Genomic DNA, 12,585 nt, shown 5'->3' with positions numbered 1-12,585 from the left:
GTGACATGGACGCCTGTCATCAAACCCAGGAATGCAATACTCTCTTAGGCTGACGATGTGTTTCGATGTAAGATGCAGAAATCGTCGCATGGTACTGTGCTACAAACTGCCTAGTAATTGAGGCAACTTCTGAAGGTCGTGAGTAGAAGTGTAGATAAAGACTCAGGGATCCTTAAACCTTTTTCGAAAGGATAGCAGGCTTTCTAATTTGGTAACAAATGATCGTCTACGGTAAAGGAGATATGCTAAGTAGCAATAACAACTCCCCAAAATAACTAGTCCGTTGAGGCGCTGAACTTTGCAATGGATGCACCCAAGGTATTTGTATCTTGGTTATGCGAGCGATGCTTTCAACCGCCGGGGTCACAATATCCCACTGGGCGGCTTCATCGCCTGTGCCCCATGTCGCGCCGTCATAAGAAGCGATGGGCTGCATCTCAGTGCTGCCGTCGGCGCGCCGGAAAGCAACCTTAGATAACAATGCCAACGATGCAGCATGGCCGATCGCGAAGACGGAGCGCTCAAACGGGCCGGTCGCGCCTTGCCCCGCAACCGTGTCTCCAGTTCTGACGCGACAGCCACGGGTCCCGGCGCAGTGCGTCATAAGAGAAGATGGTCCTGTACAGTGACAGCTGGCGGAGATAGTCGTTCATCTTGGCCCACAGGCGAGAGCGCGGTCTGTGCCAGTCGGGCCGGCCATTGTACAATATAGCCCAGATCCCACGCGCAGTACAAACTCTGGGCGCGGAGGTCTCCGAGGTAGGCGGCCTTGCACGTCGAGAGCACCCGCGCATACTCTCTCTCTGCCACGCCGTGGGCGAAATACAGGGCAGATAGCTCGCCGACATTCAATAATTTGGGTACCATAGCGATAAATTCGCTGGTTAGTGTCGTTCCAGACCGCGGGCAGCCAAGCACGAAGACCGGGTGGAGGTAGCTTTTGAGTGCCTGGGATATACGGATTAGTGTCTTCACCCTTCTCCTTTCAGCGATGCAAATTGGGTGTTACGACAGAAAATTAGTTGTGCGCGTAGTGGTGGTTTGGTCGGGTCCACTCGACGACTGAATGTTTCCTATACGACAGACAGCGGGATGATGATTTCCCAAGTGATCTTGTATTCCAAATGGAAGGATTGCGTGATAAGATAATTACACAGCTAGAGAGCCCAAGAGTGGAGATGGTGTATTTTGACTGTCATGTGGTGAACGATGGTCGAGAACCGACTCAATATGTATCACTTTATATTGCACTACGTACACCAATTGGTACAGCTAAGCTGTCCTAGCTATCTATTGTTGGATAGATATCCATTTGGCCACTTCCCGGTGAAATATGCTTCCCTTGGCACAGTACATGCTTATTCAGTCCGAGCGGGTCTGTCGCACTAGGCCTCAGAATTCTTCAATAGAGGTGCCCTCCCTAGCATCTACATCATCAACTAAATTAAATCAATCCTGTACATCAATAGAGATGTTACCCACCATATATCGTGTTAACAGTGCTATTCGCACCTGGGCGAAGCCCCTGGACGCACGCTACAGGCGAGACACGATTGATATAAAGAACTAGATAGCTTATCAGATCACCAAATCCCGACGCGGCGGGACGTTTTCGAGCCGTGGTGGTTTATTAGCAAGGCGCGATGAGCTTGTCTGAAAGATGCATGTGTGAGGAAAACTGGAGGCTAGTTATATTAAAGGAGCGATTAGCAAGGAGGTGGCTTGGCGTCGCCACCTAGTTTTGAACCTGCTTAATTGGGTGGTTTAGACTGGCTTATTTGCTGGAAGGCGATAGAACCCTACTATATAGTAAAAATGAAGTAGGGAAGTGTTTGGGAGAAGATACGATATTTTACAAGTTACCCTACGGTATTACGGCCAGTCACAGTGAAGATGCAAGACATATTCCGAATAGCCAGACAAAGCCCTGCGAACAGGCTTAAGAGACTTTATTGACCAGAGGTCGGCGGTTAGCCTGAAGGCTATATATGAAGGGTTCGACTGTATGAACTTACTCAGTGTCTGCAATGTCACATCCTCTAGTGTCCTCAACAAGGCCAAGTTTTCACAGACCGCCTTCACCCGCTGTGTTAAAAGGAAGAGATCAGGCGTTTTAATATAAAAAGGGTTCAAGACTCACCTCGGCCACATCCTCGTGCTGATCAATTAAAGGTGTTAGTGCCGAAGAGAAGACATTTTGTACAGTCGTTGTACTTATCGGAGTAGCCATGAAGGCGCCCAACGACCGAGCCATGACGAGGTAGCCATTGATCACGTCGTGGTTTTCCGAATTTGTAAGACCGCGTAGTGCCAGGGCCGTACTTGGCGCCACTATACCCACGCCCACCGAGGGCCCAACAAGCACGAAGTTGTATGCCGCATCCGGGAAATCATGGTCCTGTAACACCGCTGCTATGGCAAGTCCGACTGTCCCCCCGCAGACTAGGAGCTGGCTCGCGAACAGGGGGGTCTCGGTTGTTTGCCCACGCGATGATGGAGGCAGACATTGCGCTTACAGCCGTGAATGCAATGGACGGTATGACCATTCTAGCACCACTTTGCTGGGCCGTGTCAAGTCTCACGGCCTAGAAGAAGAGGGCTGTGTTGTAAATGATCTCACAGGAAACATTTTAGTTCTAGAAATGGTGCAAGAAAAAATAACTAGAGAAATATCTCACCACATGATTGATCACCGAGAACAGGAACCCCGTGAATATCAGAGTCGCAATCGGAAACTGGAAAACAAGGAGCAGCAGGACCGGCTTCGTAGCTAGCTGTTCGACGCGGAGGAAAACGGCACTGGATGTGGGGAAGCGGATCATGCTTCCAACAATGAGAGGATGGGTCAAGGGAAAGACATTCCCTCCAGATCCAAAAACAGCGAAGGGTCAGAGGAGCGTTGCTGTCTTCGTTGTCTATGTTAGCATTCACCGTAGCCGGATATAGAATAGAGCACGGACTTACGAGCCACCCTAGTCCAGGTCAGTCAAACCCTCGCAAACAAGATGTTGGATGCGAAGATTTAGACACCCCCTGATGCTGCGGATCCTCCGGCCTCGTGGTTGAGATGAACAGAATTAAGGAAAGAACATCACAAGGGAGTTGAATCGGCGAAGGCTTTGTCAGTGATATTAGATTACGCAGACTCGGCCCCATAATTTGGCTGGGTTGAATGATTAGTAGTAGCCTCTCTGCTCGACACCGACAATGTCAGTCAGAAGCACCGAACCTGGGACAAAACAAGTGTTAGCCCGTGGCTTTCAATGTGCTAAACATATGAATAATGGTTTATTACCCACAACTACCAGACTAGAAACTCTAAGACCGCAGAAATTTCTACCAGGGATCAGGAAGTTCCAGTAATATGCAAAGGAACTGAAGAGAAGGCCTGCGGTGAAGATGGTCGATGCTGCCACATATGGCAGCTTCCTACTAAAGAGAACTGACAAGCGTGCATATAGGGACTGGGAGATCCGAAAAGTGCGCAGAATCGCAGATACTGATAGTCCTAAGTCTAGAGCCGTTACCTTAATAGATTAGGGAAGATATCTTTGAAATAATGGTCAACTGACAGAACGCAGGGTAGAGAAGGAAAGCTTAAAGTTCAAAAAATTGTTGGAATAGGTAAATCGCTATTTGGAATCGACATATTGGTCAGTTGGAACCGAGCAGCCGACAAGATGTCGCCCGTGATACTGGTTCACGTGACCTAGAGGCTAGCGCAGGGTGAATCTGGGTCCCTCACCTCTCACCCTTTTCCTATTTAAGACTAGGGCTCTTTTAGCTACTATATATTTACCTCTGAGCTCTCTCGGGCCCCAGAGACCTTACACCACACCTCAATATACCTAGGTTGTCTCTCATTACCTAATTGACTACTCCATGCTCTCCACCATCCGTCAGCTCTAACCCTGCGATACAAGACAATCAAGCTAACAATAAATTAAGAGAGGGGAATAATTACCAGATAGAATGAGGATGGAACGGACCCTCGGCGTCTTCCATTCTAGCTGTAGAGGCTTGAAGGGTATGCCGGCATTCCCGTCATCTGGGATTGGCGATTTCAGGAGCTCCTCAATGGCATACGGTCTCGGAATTTGACAAATATAAAGCCAAAATGAAGTTTCGCCAGAAAATCATCGACTTAAAAGAACAAAGTATCCTCAGCGGAACTTGCTTGCTCACCGTCTTTCACGGATGCTGGATGGTCCACGGTCATCGAAACACCCAACGCATGCACTGTCATCTTAATATAGCTCGATGGCGAGATATTAACCGTGCAACGCTTGGGGTAGTGGAGGCTGTTCGGCTGAGCTACTGTCGTTGCTGGAAAATAGATATTAGCATTTGCTAATATTTTGGGAGTTGTATTTTGGCTTATTAAAAACAACACCGGTATCGAGTTAAGCACAGAGCTACGACATAATCGTATACAAAAGCCTAAAAGCGTTAACTCTACACCTTCAAAGCCGCTGAGATAGATAATCCGTAGCTTGTCTATCAATCGATGCGCCTAATTGTCTCCGAAGGCCACTTGGTAACGAATCAATCAAGTGTTCGTCACTTACGCTGGGGGGTGTCTTTCGAATAGATCACAATCCTAGAGTTTAGGCTTTTCCACCGAAGTGCACAGTCATTAAAAATGCCACATGCGCTTTATAGACCATCAGATACAGTAAATATTAGATAGTCGGTTCTAGACTAGCCTGCTGCGTGACTGAAGGACCACTGGCCCCAGTACGGCAACGGCCTCACTTCACTCCTAATGCATGAATCCCATCGGGCAGCCCAGAATGGGTTAATGCTCCAGATGGTGCTAGTACAAAAGATAGGGTCACCAGCGATATCGAAGTCAGAGATGCACTTGGAGGTTCTCGTTAACGCCTATCTTGAAATGTTTTCCTGCGGTTACTGAGCTTAAGTCAGCATTGCCCACCAATTCCCAACACTTCCACTCCACAGTCTTATCTAATTCAGCTAAAATAATTTCAACAAGAGAAATAAGCATGCACATCTCTGTGTGTTTCTATCTGTCAACCTTTACTAACATATTCAAGAAAAAAAGTTCAAACACACCAAACGATGGTCCCTAACTCGAAGAGATTTACCAGTAAGGGTGAAGGGGAGCCCAATCAAATTTGGGAGGCCATGCAGCCGCCGGCTCAGGGAGTCAAGCATGCTAGGGAGAGAGCTGTGCTAGGTAGATAATCTCCGTCGGAAGAGGTAGAGGGGTGTACCTAAAACTTCATCACGCCAACTAAGGGAATTGGCCTTTGAATTTAGATAATCATGAATTGAACAGGAAAGGCATAGTCAATAAAATATAAGTTTGACGAGACAAAAAGCAAGGTTCAATTTCAACACATTTGCCTTCACTCCGTAGCCTCTCCAGGGGCACGAGTTATGAGAGAAGTCATGTATTGAAGACTAAAGACCTGAGGAGCTACATGGTTTATATATTATTGTGGGACACTGTCCTCGCGTGAGGCAACTCCTTCAAAGCATATGCGAGATACTCAGACTAAGGAACACCCAAACAATGGCCACTATCCTGTCAGAATCGCCTTTGAGACTAACTGGGATAATATATGGTGTTCTGGCTTCATATTCGGCGCGGAGCAGTTGGGATATTAGCTATCACGGCTTCTTAATCAGGTATAGTCTCCAGATTTAGCTCAAACACTTCATAATGCGTCAGTTACTGTATGCGAACCGTAAACCTACGTCATCTCCTCCGTACAGTTAGTTAGAAACACTCGACTGCTCCGTAACTATACTATACAGCCCCCAAAACACCCCGTAACTAACGGTTGGACAAAATGACCCTATAAGGTATTGACCCTATCAGATTAGGCTTGCATTGGAGCATCGGGCACTATCTGCCGGCACCCGGACACCTGCAGTTGATCAATCGCACTTGAGCCAACCACCCATCTCGAACACTGGTCACTAACACATTGACCAAAAAACTTCGAGAGGAAAGCCGTCTAACTCACGACTTGTTCCGACTCCGAACGCCTCTATTGATATCCAGGGTGTGACCTCTAACGAACGATGAAAGCCCCACTTGGACACATGCTCGGATGTGCCCAACAACGGTATGTCGACACTGCTCCAAGTTTAAATACATGCTTTTCTTATACACCCTCTTCTCAGGTATACTATTCATGTGTAAATACCTCTTGCGTACACTCTCCGCGCATACTTGGAAGCCTTCTATTCACAAGAGTCTACTACAAAAGAATAAATAATACCAGCCCACGCGTTGACTATCATCATCTAAGGCCATCCAGAGTTCTATTGTGCATTCGTGGAACAGCATGATGTACTTATTTGCAATTCGTTAACATACAAAGCAATAGATCCACACAGAAGAGTAGAGCGATAAATCGCCTAGCTCATACTACTTCTAACACTACCGTCTATCTAAATCTCCCGGAAACTCCAAAATACCTCGAATATCTCTCAAAGCCACTTTGCAAGCCAGTCTAAACCCTGCGTCATCGAGTCCTCCAGGCAGGCCCTCTCCAGTGGATCGTCCGGGTTGCCTCTCACAGCAAAACCATGCCGCCCGGGCTTATAAACCTTGTGCTCAATCTCGGGTAACTTTCTCCCATTTTTCTTCGCTTTCGAATGAATCTCCTCTACCTTGCCCTTCTGCTCAATTTTCACCCCTGTATCCTCCAGTCCCCAACCAAAGGTAACAGGTACCACTAAAGCCTCGACGTCATCCGGAAAGCACAAATTACTTGGATGCAAGGCCACTGCTGCGTCCACAAGTGGCATCTTTTTGCCATCAATTTCAATCATGTTGTTCTCCAGCCCGGCCCGAATCGCATACTTTCCACCCCAGCAGAATCCGACCATTCCAATCTTCTGGCTCCTAGGAGTTGCGCGTCTTAACGCCTGCAAGAAATCCATACAGATCTTGTTGGTAGGTGCCTCTTTGTGCCTCGTCATCCACATGATAAATGAAGGAGCCTTAGCAAGCATGCCCGTATACTTTGCTAGTGCCGATTGCTTAGTCGCATCGGTTGGAATCAAAAGGTCTGCAATCTTGAGCGGCACAGGATCACCTTTAAAGAAGTCTGGGAGATAGACCAGCCATTCGCCGCTCTTGGCATACGCGTCGGCGATGAGTTTGTTGTTGGGAAGCGGCAAGCCGAAGATGTCTGAGTAGATTACTACGATGCCTCGCGGGTTGGTGCGGTTGCCGATGACGTAGGTGTTTAGACCATGAACCATTTCTTCCTTGCCTAGTGGTTGGCCTCTGTGGATAGTGCCCTACGGAATGTAAGGAGTGAAATTTATAAGCTAGATTTAATTGGGGCCTACCTTAATGCACTCTTCGCATGATGGATCCATTGCAGCTTGGGATGCTTGTATCACGTTACAAACAGTGCTCCACTTTGCGGTGTGTCAGCCCGAAACAACTAGTTAGTAGAGGTATATTAGCTGACCGGTAGGCTTCGCAAAGTAAGGCAGTCCGCGAAGACGAGGAAAAAAAGTGCGCCAACCAAAAGATGCGCAATGGCCGTGTTCAACCGATAGGCGGCAGTGTGTAATTGAGTGTAAAGCTCCGACTGCAACCAGAGAATATGTGCAAGTACGACAGCAGGGAACAAGGAGGACTCAAAGCGCTTGCAATTGATAGTACAGTTTTTAGACGGCGCAACCATGTTTCTTCATATATAGTAGACATCGGGGAGCAGATTGACCCGCTTCTAGAGTAGGATGTCCCGTCTCTTGTCTCGCTGTCTTTTCGCGCTCAACTCGGTGACGGAATCTCCGAACAGAATGCAGCCCTACTCGCGCTCAGCCATAAGAGGTTTAGCGTAGTGTGCTCTCGTTGGCTGCCCAGCACGTTAGGCCCTCTCGCAGCCCTCGAGTCCCACTCGGCACCGCCATTGAGTGCTGCGTCAAAAGCTTAGCCAAGACGTCCTCACAACACAAAGCAGGCGTCAAAAGCGAGGATATCGTGACCACCAGTCGGCTATTATTCTGACTGCAGCATGTCGCAGGTGCCGGCAGTGACAGCATCGGTGGCGGCTTCGGGCTCCGATAAAAACGCGACCTCTCCCGTGTCTAGTGGGACTCTTTCATCGGCACCTGCGCCGGTGCTGAAGTTGAACAGCTGCGTCGTATGCCGCCGCCGCAAGGTTCGCTGTGACAAGCAGTCCCCTTGCGCTAATTGTCGCCGGGCAAATATCGCCTGTGTCTTTCCATCGACCGACCGCCCGCCGAAATGGGCTCGCCGCCTTGAACGCCTCACCATCAATGCTGCTGCATCAAACACTCTGGCACTGCAGTCCGCCGACCCGGGCGTTAGTAAGGTCATGAACAGACTACGGAACCTCGAGAACCTTGTCAAAGAGCTAAGCGGCCAGCTAGAACAGGCACAGCTGGAGGCAGCCGCCAGTTCGGCTGCTGGCTCATCTGGACTCAACTCTCCTAGGAGGCCTACCCAAGATCCTGACGCAGAGCACCAGAGGCACGCATCACGCGACGCGAATACCAATAGTGTGCAGACGCAGTTTGGCAGGCTCGTTCTCCAGGATGCCAGCCGCAGCCGTTATGTGAGCAGCGGCTTCTGGTCTCGTGTCAACGACGAGGTAAGTTGGTCTGCTGTGGCAGCGCCGTCATCTGGACTGGGTGGCTCGCTGACGTTCACTGCAGCTTGAGGGGTTGAAGGTGGATACCCGCGGCCTCGCAGGAGATGAATCCGACTCCTCCTCCGATGAGGCCTCTCCTGGAAAGCCACCGCCGACCCAGGAACTTGAGCGGACACCTTTGGAACGCCATGCATTCCTGTTTCAACACAACTTGAGTCCTTCGGTTCGTGACCTTCGCGAGTTCCACCCACTACCGTCGCAGATTCCGTTTCTCCTAGATGTGTTCTCTGAAAACGTGAATTTCATCGTCCAGATCGTCCATATCCCAACCGTTACTAAGATGGTCCGCAATTTACGCGGCAGTGATATGACGCTCCTTACGCCATCCAATGAAGCCTTGATGTTCTCTATCTACTACGCTGCTATAACCTCCATGGAGGAAGACGACGTGAGTTTTCCTCAGATTAATCTGCCGTGGTTCAAACAGACATTGCTATGAACTCTATTTATGCTAATCCTACGAAGGTCTTGACTAATTTCAGTTCTTCCAAAACGGACCTGAATCTCAAGTACCGTCTCGGCTTAGAACATGCCCTTGCGAAAGCGGATTTCCTCAACGCCCCTGACATCGTTCTTGTTCAAGCACTTGCTATTTTTCTCTGTCTCGTTCGCCGACACGACAGCCCGAGGTTCGTGTGGATGATGACCGGGCTCCTCATCAGGATGGCCCAGTACCTTGGGTTGCAGCGAGATGGGTCCCAGTTCAAGCACCTGACTCCTTTTGAGATTGAGATGCGACGAAAGGTTTGGTGGGCTGTGTGCATGCTGGATTTGAGAGCATCCGAGGACCAAGGGACAGACCTGACTATCGCGAACGGCAGCTTTGACACGAAAATTCCCCTGAATATCAATGATTCAGACATTAGCCCCGAGTCAGATCAGATGCCCACAGAGCGCGATGGTGTTACTGATATGTCGTTCGCACGCATTTCTTGTGGACTATGCGATATCATGACGCAGATGATGGCCCGTCTAAAGGACGGTGCAGCAGGTCTAGAGGACCAAAGCCGTCTGCTGAATGAGATCTACCAGAAATATGAACAAGGTTACTTTCAGTACACGACGGAGTCGGGGAATATTGCCTATTGGGTCGGAGTAACCATCGCGCGGCTCGTCATGGCCAAGATGACGCTGATTGTTTTTCTCCCTGTTCTCTTCTCCTCCCCAAGCGAACACTTCACGGACGAGATAAGGACTAAATTACTGATCTCGGCAATTGAGGTCGCAGAGTACAACCATGAGCTGAACGCCGAGCAAGCATGTCGGAAATGGCGCTGGATTTACCAAACGTATACTCATTGGCACGCCATTGTGTACCTCCTAATCGAAGTTTCCCGACGCCCTTGGTCACCTATCGTCGAGAGAGCCTGGGTTGCACTCCACAGCAGCTGGCTGATTCCTTCCCAAACCTCCATGGACAAGAATTTGCGCATATGGTTTCCATTACGAAAGTTGATGGCTAAAGCCCGCAAACATCGCTATACCGAGCTCAACCGGCTGCGCGCCGATCCACAGGCCGCTGCCAGGCTGGATATGGAGGAGCAGAAAATCCCATTACCGTCGAGCTCTGGGTCGTTACCACCCCGGTCCAGCAACAGCATCTTCCGTGAACGGTGGCGCAACCTCGTGGCTATACCAGAAGGACCCCGAGATGGCACACACACTGCTGTAACCTCCGGCGCAGAGCTTTCCGACTCGTCGATGCTTATAACCCACACTAGCCAGCCAACTGCAAGAACCATTTATCCGTATAGCGCGGGCGATTTGAGCTCTAATATGGCCTCTGAGCCGATCTATCTTGGCACGAGCGGACAGCAGGGCGACCAAACCCTGGAGTGTACCAGTATCAGAGACCCAGAACCGGCGATTACAATTAACACTCCGAGCGATTTGGCCCTCGGGCAGACCGCCGTGTCAGCGTATACTCCCTTCCCTACAGTCCCCACAGACTGGCCAGATGGCCGTACCATGGGACCCGGTTTCGTCCCTTGGATGTGGGCTGATGTTGACCCCTCAGTTGATATGTTTTCTAACTTGAACATGGATTCCATCGACTTTAATATGGGCATGGATGACGAAGTGAACTGGTATAATTGGGTTGAATCTGCTAAGGGTATGGACTGGGATACAAGGCCGAGCGGCCATTGTCAGATCTAGCTCCCTTTGGCGCAAACAGTAGTGAATAGTGGCAATTTGAAACTCTTGGGTAATCATAGCTGTAAGCACATGCCTAGGGATGATGCTCCATTCGATTAGATCACAAGCATTATGGACGGGGTCCAAGTAGTCGAGCTCCTGGGAATCCCGCACAAAGAGCCAATGTCTGCGGATACAGGTCTGCGAACTCGCTGGAAAAATCTCCATGGATAAGTAATGTGCCGGTTGACCAAACAGCGCAAGCTGCACAAGGAAATCCAGCAGCCGAGAACGCAGCAGTCGGGAGCGCCATGCCGCAAAGAACACGGACGCCGAGAATGGCAAGCCTCAGAGACAAGAATAACCTCCAGCACAGCCACGGCCTGCTTTTGCGTCTCATCTCCTCATAGATCCGAGCATTGCTGCCATCGGGCCATCCAGCCAATTACGGTCTTCTAAACTTCACCAACAGTGATATGAAATTACTGAAAGTGGAGTCACTAATGAGCATCTTGTCCCACATGAACACAAGCCTAGAGAGCGGTAACCACATACTGCTGATTATGCGAGCATGTTACCCCCCTTCACCACTCGGGGGTCGTGCAAGAAAATCGTTAGAGGGGCAAGCAGTTTGCGCTTTAAGAGGCAACCCAAGCCTAGTAATTCCCCAATAGACAAGAGTACTACGACTATGGCTTCCGCTCATCTCTACATCCGAAATAACGAAACCACCACGCTCGATGGTGAGTAAGTCCTGAACAGGCTCCAGTGTATTATGAATCAAACTGAGAACGTACTCAGCAAATGGAACGCGAAATTAAGGCAATAGCGATGTGTAGTTATGGCGGCATAAATTGTCACCCACTAATCTCACATTTCCATTCTAAGCTTTCCCGGATTCATCTGACATCGAGCCGACGAAATCTTCACTACTGCATGGCAATACATCGGAAATTGAGATTCGAGATCCTCAGAGTTGTCCCGGACCAGCGAATTCCTCATATTCTCTGCCAATTGTCCAGAAATCTAGGGTCTTAATGGCGTTCATACATCAATGATGCAAGGCTTTCATCAACTACTTCAACGTTGCGTCTATTTTTAGTATACATCCTCTCCAACACCTACTTAATGTCAAGATTTCGAAGATATTCTATATAGACCAAAATCAGAAATTTTGTAGGTTATGGAGAGCACTTTGAATCTTCAAACACCGTCCTGGAAACTGGGCATTGCTGGAATGACTCAGTCCAAGTCCGAGAACTTGTCCTTTAGTAGGTAGCTACACATGATGTATGGTCTAGGCTATCCAGAGGTTGCCCTTTGTCAGAAACTAGTGAATCCACGACAGCTCGGATCCAAACCAGCGCTTCCAACAATGCGTACTACTGCACGATTAGGCGGTTTTGATGCCCGTACAGGTGGAATTTTGTGTACGTTCGTACGGCAGGGAGGATGAAAGGCAGGGGTGCGTATTGTAATGGTTACAGCTCACGCGATATAATTAAGTAGTGTAATTTAATTCAAGTACGGGGGCTCTATATAAATCAGCTAAGATTACCTTACCCTGCTGCAATTAATACTTAGCTACAGACAGCGTAATATTGCAGGAGATGAGTGTAGAGGGATATTAACTTCTACAGCCTTCAAGACTGCATAACATGGACAACAGAGGTATGTTTGTAGAATCACCTGGCTTGGGCAGAAGCGGCCTACGGCTGTTTCCACAACCGCAAAGTGTTTACCCCAGAGAAAATGAAAGAGCGCTTTCTCTCCAGAT

General features: G+C 49.1%; 6 protein-coding genes across 6 annotated transcripts; 2 read left to right on the top strand and 4 right to left on the bottom strand.

The window, feature by feature from the left end:
- Window positions 1–121: 121 nt before the first annotated feature.
- Window positions 122–867, bottom strand: BDR25DRAFT_364559 (uncharacterized protein; the record flags this gene model as incomplete). Its single annotated transcript, XM_033696852.1, has 2 exons — window positions 122–618; window positions 738–867. The coding sequence occupies 2 exons, from the start codon at window positions 865–867 to the stop codon at window positions 227–229; spliced, it is 522 nt and encodes a 173-aa protein (XP_033554512.1). The 3' UTR covers window positions 122–226.
- A 1,103-nt stretch (window positions 868–1,970) lies between these two features.
- BDR25DRAFT_308558 (uncharacterized protein) lies at window positions 1,971–2,822 on the bottom strand (the record flags this gene model as incomplete). Its single annotated transcript, XM_033691018.1, has 5 exons — window positions 1,971–1,975; window positions 2,016–2,085; window positions 2,141–2,398; window positions 2,517–2,585; window positions 2,679–2,822. The coding sequence occupies 5 exons, from the start codon at window positions 2,820–2,822 to the stop codon at window positions 1,971–1,973; spliced, it is 546 nt and encodes a 181-aa protein (XP_033554511.1).
- A 2,260-nt stretch (window positions 2,823–5,082) lies between these two features.
- Window positions 5,083–5,634, top strand: BDR25DRAFT_347997 (uncharacterized protein; the record flags this gene model as incomplete). The annotated part of the gene is made up of 4 exons (XM_033694348.1): window positions 5,083–5,200; window positions 5,263–5,312; window positions 5,346–5,450; window positions 5,488–5,634. 4 exons carry the CDS (start codon window positions 5,083–5,085, stop codon window positions 5,632–5,634), a joined length of 420 nt encoding a protein of 139 aa, XP_033554510.1.
- An 831-nt stretch (window positions 5,635–6,465) lies between these two features.
- On the bottom strand, window positions 6,466–7,598 carry BDR25DRAFT_274985 (alpha/beta-hydrolase; the record flags this gene model as incomplete). Its single annotated transcript, XM_033687457.1, has 3 exons — window positions 7,461–7,598; window positions 7,336–7,407; window positions 6,466–7,284 (listed from the first exon to the last, which is right to left on the bottom strand). The coding sequence occupies exons 2-3, from the start codon at window positions 7,363–7,365 to the stop codon at window positions 6,466–6,468; spliced, it is 849 nt and encodes a 282-aa protein (XP_033554509.1). The 5' UTR covers window positions 7,366–7,407; window positions 7,461–7,598.
- Window positions 7,599–8,012: 414 nt separating this feature from the next.
- BDR25DRAFT_274981 (uncharacterized protein) lies at window positions 8,013–11,225 on the top strand (the record flags this gene model as incomplete). Its single annotated transcript, XM_033687456.1, has 3 exons — window positions 8,013–8,612; window positions 8,677–9,060; window positions 9,138–11,225. The coding sequence occupies 3 exons, from the start codon at window positions 8,013–8,015 to the stop codon at window positions 10,827–10,829; spliced, it is 2,676 nt and encodes an 891-aa protein (XP_033554508.1). The 3' UTR covers window positions 10,830–11,225.
- BDR25DRAFT_2908 (uncharacterized protein) lies at window positions 10,885–11,269 on the bottom strand. The gene has a single exon (XM_033688543.1). The coding sequence runs from the start codon at window positions 11,206–11,208 to the stop codon at window positions 10,939–10,941; it is 270 nt and encodes an 89-aa protein (XP_033554507.1). The 5' UTR covers window positions 11,209–11,269; the 3' UTR covers window positions 10,885–10,938.
- Between the last annotated feature and the right edge of the window lie 1,316 nt (window positions 11,270–12,585).

This window comes from Lindgomyces ingoldianus (assembly GCF_010093535.1).
Source record: "Lindgomyces ingoldianus strain ATCC 200398 unplaced genomic scaffold BDR25scaffold_1, whole genome shotgun sequence".
In the NCBI taxonomy this organism is placed as follows: Eukaryota; Fungi; Ascomycota; class Dothideomycetes; order Pleosporales; family Lindgomycetaceae; genus Lindgomyces; species Lindgomyces ingoldianus.
The sequence above is the reverse complement of the archived record's forward strand: the minus strand, read 5'-3'. Positions and strand labels throughout refer to the sequence as shown.

What these genes read in the sequence shown, in the direction of transcription:
- BDR25DRAFT_2908 (XM_033688543.1), bottom strand. Translation starts at nt 11,208, where the DNA reads ATGAGACGCAAAAGCAGGCCGTGGCTGTGCTGGAGGTTATTCTTGTCT.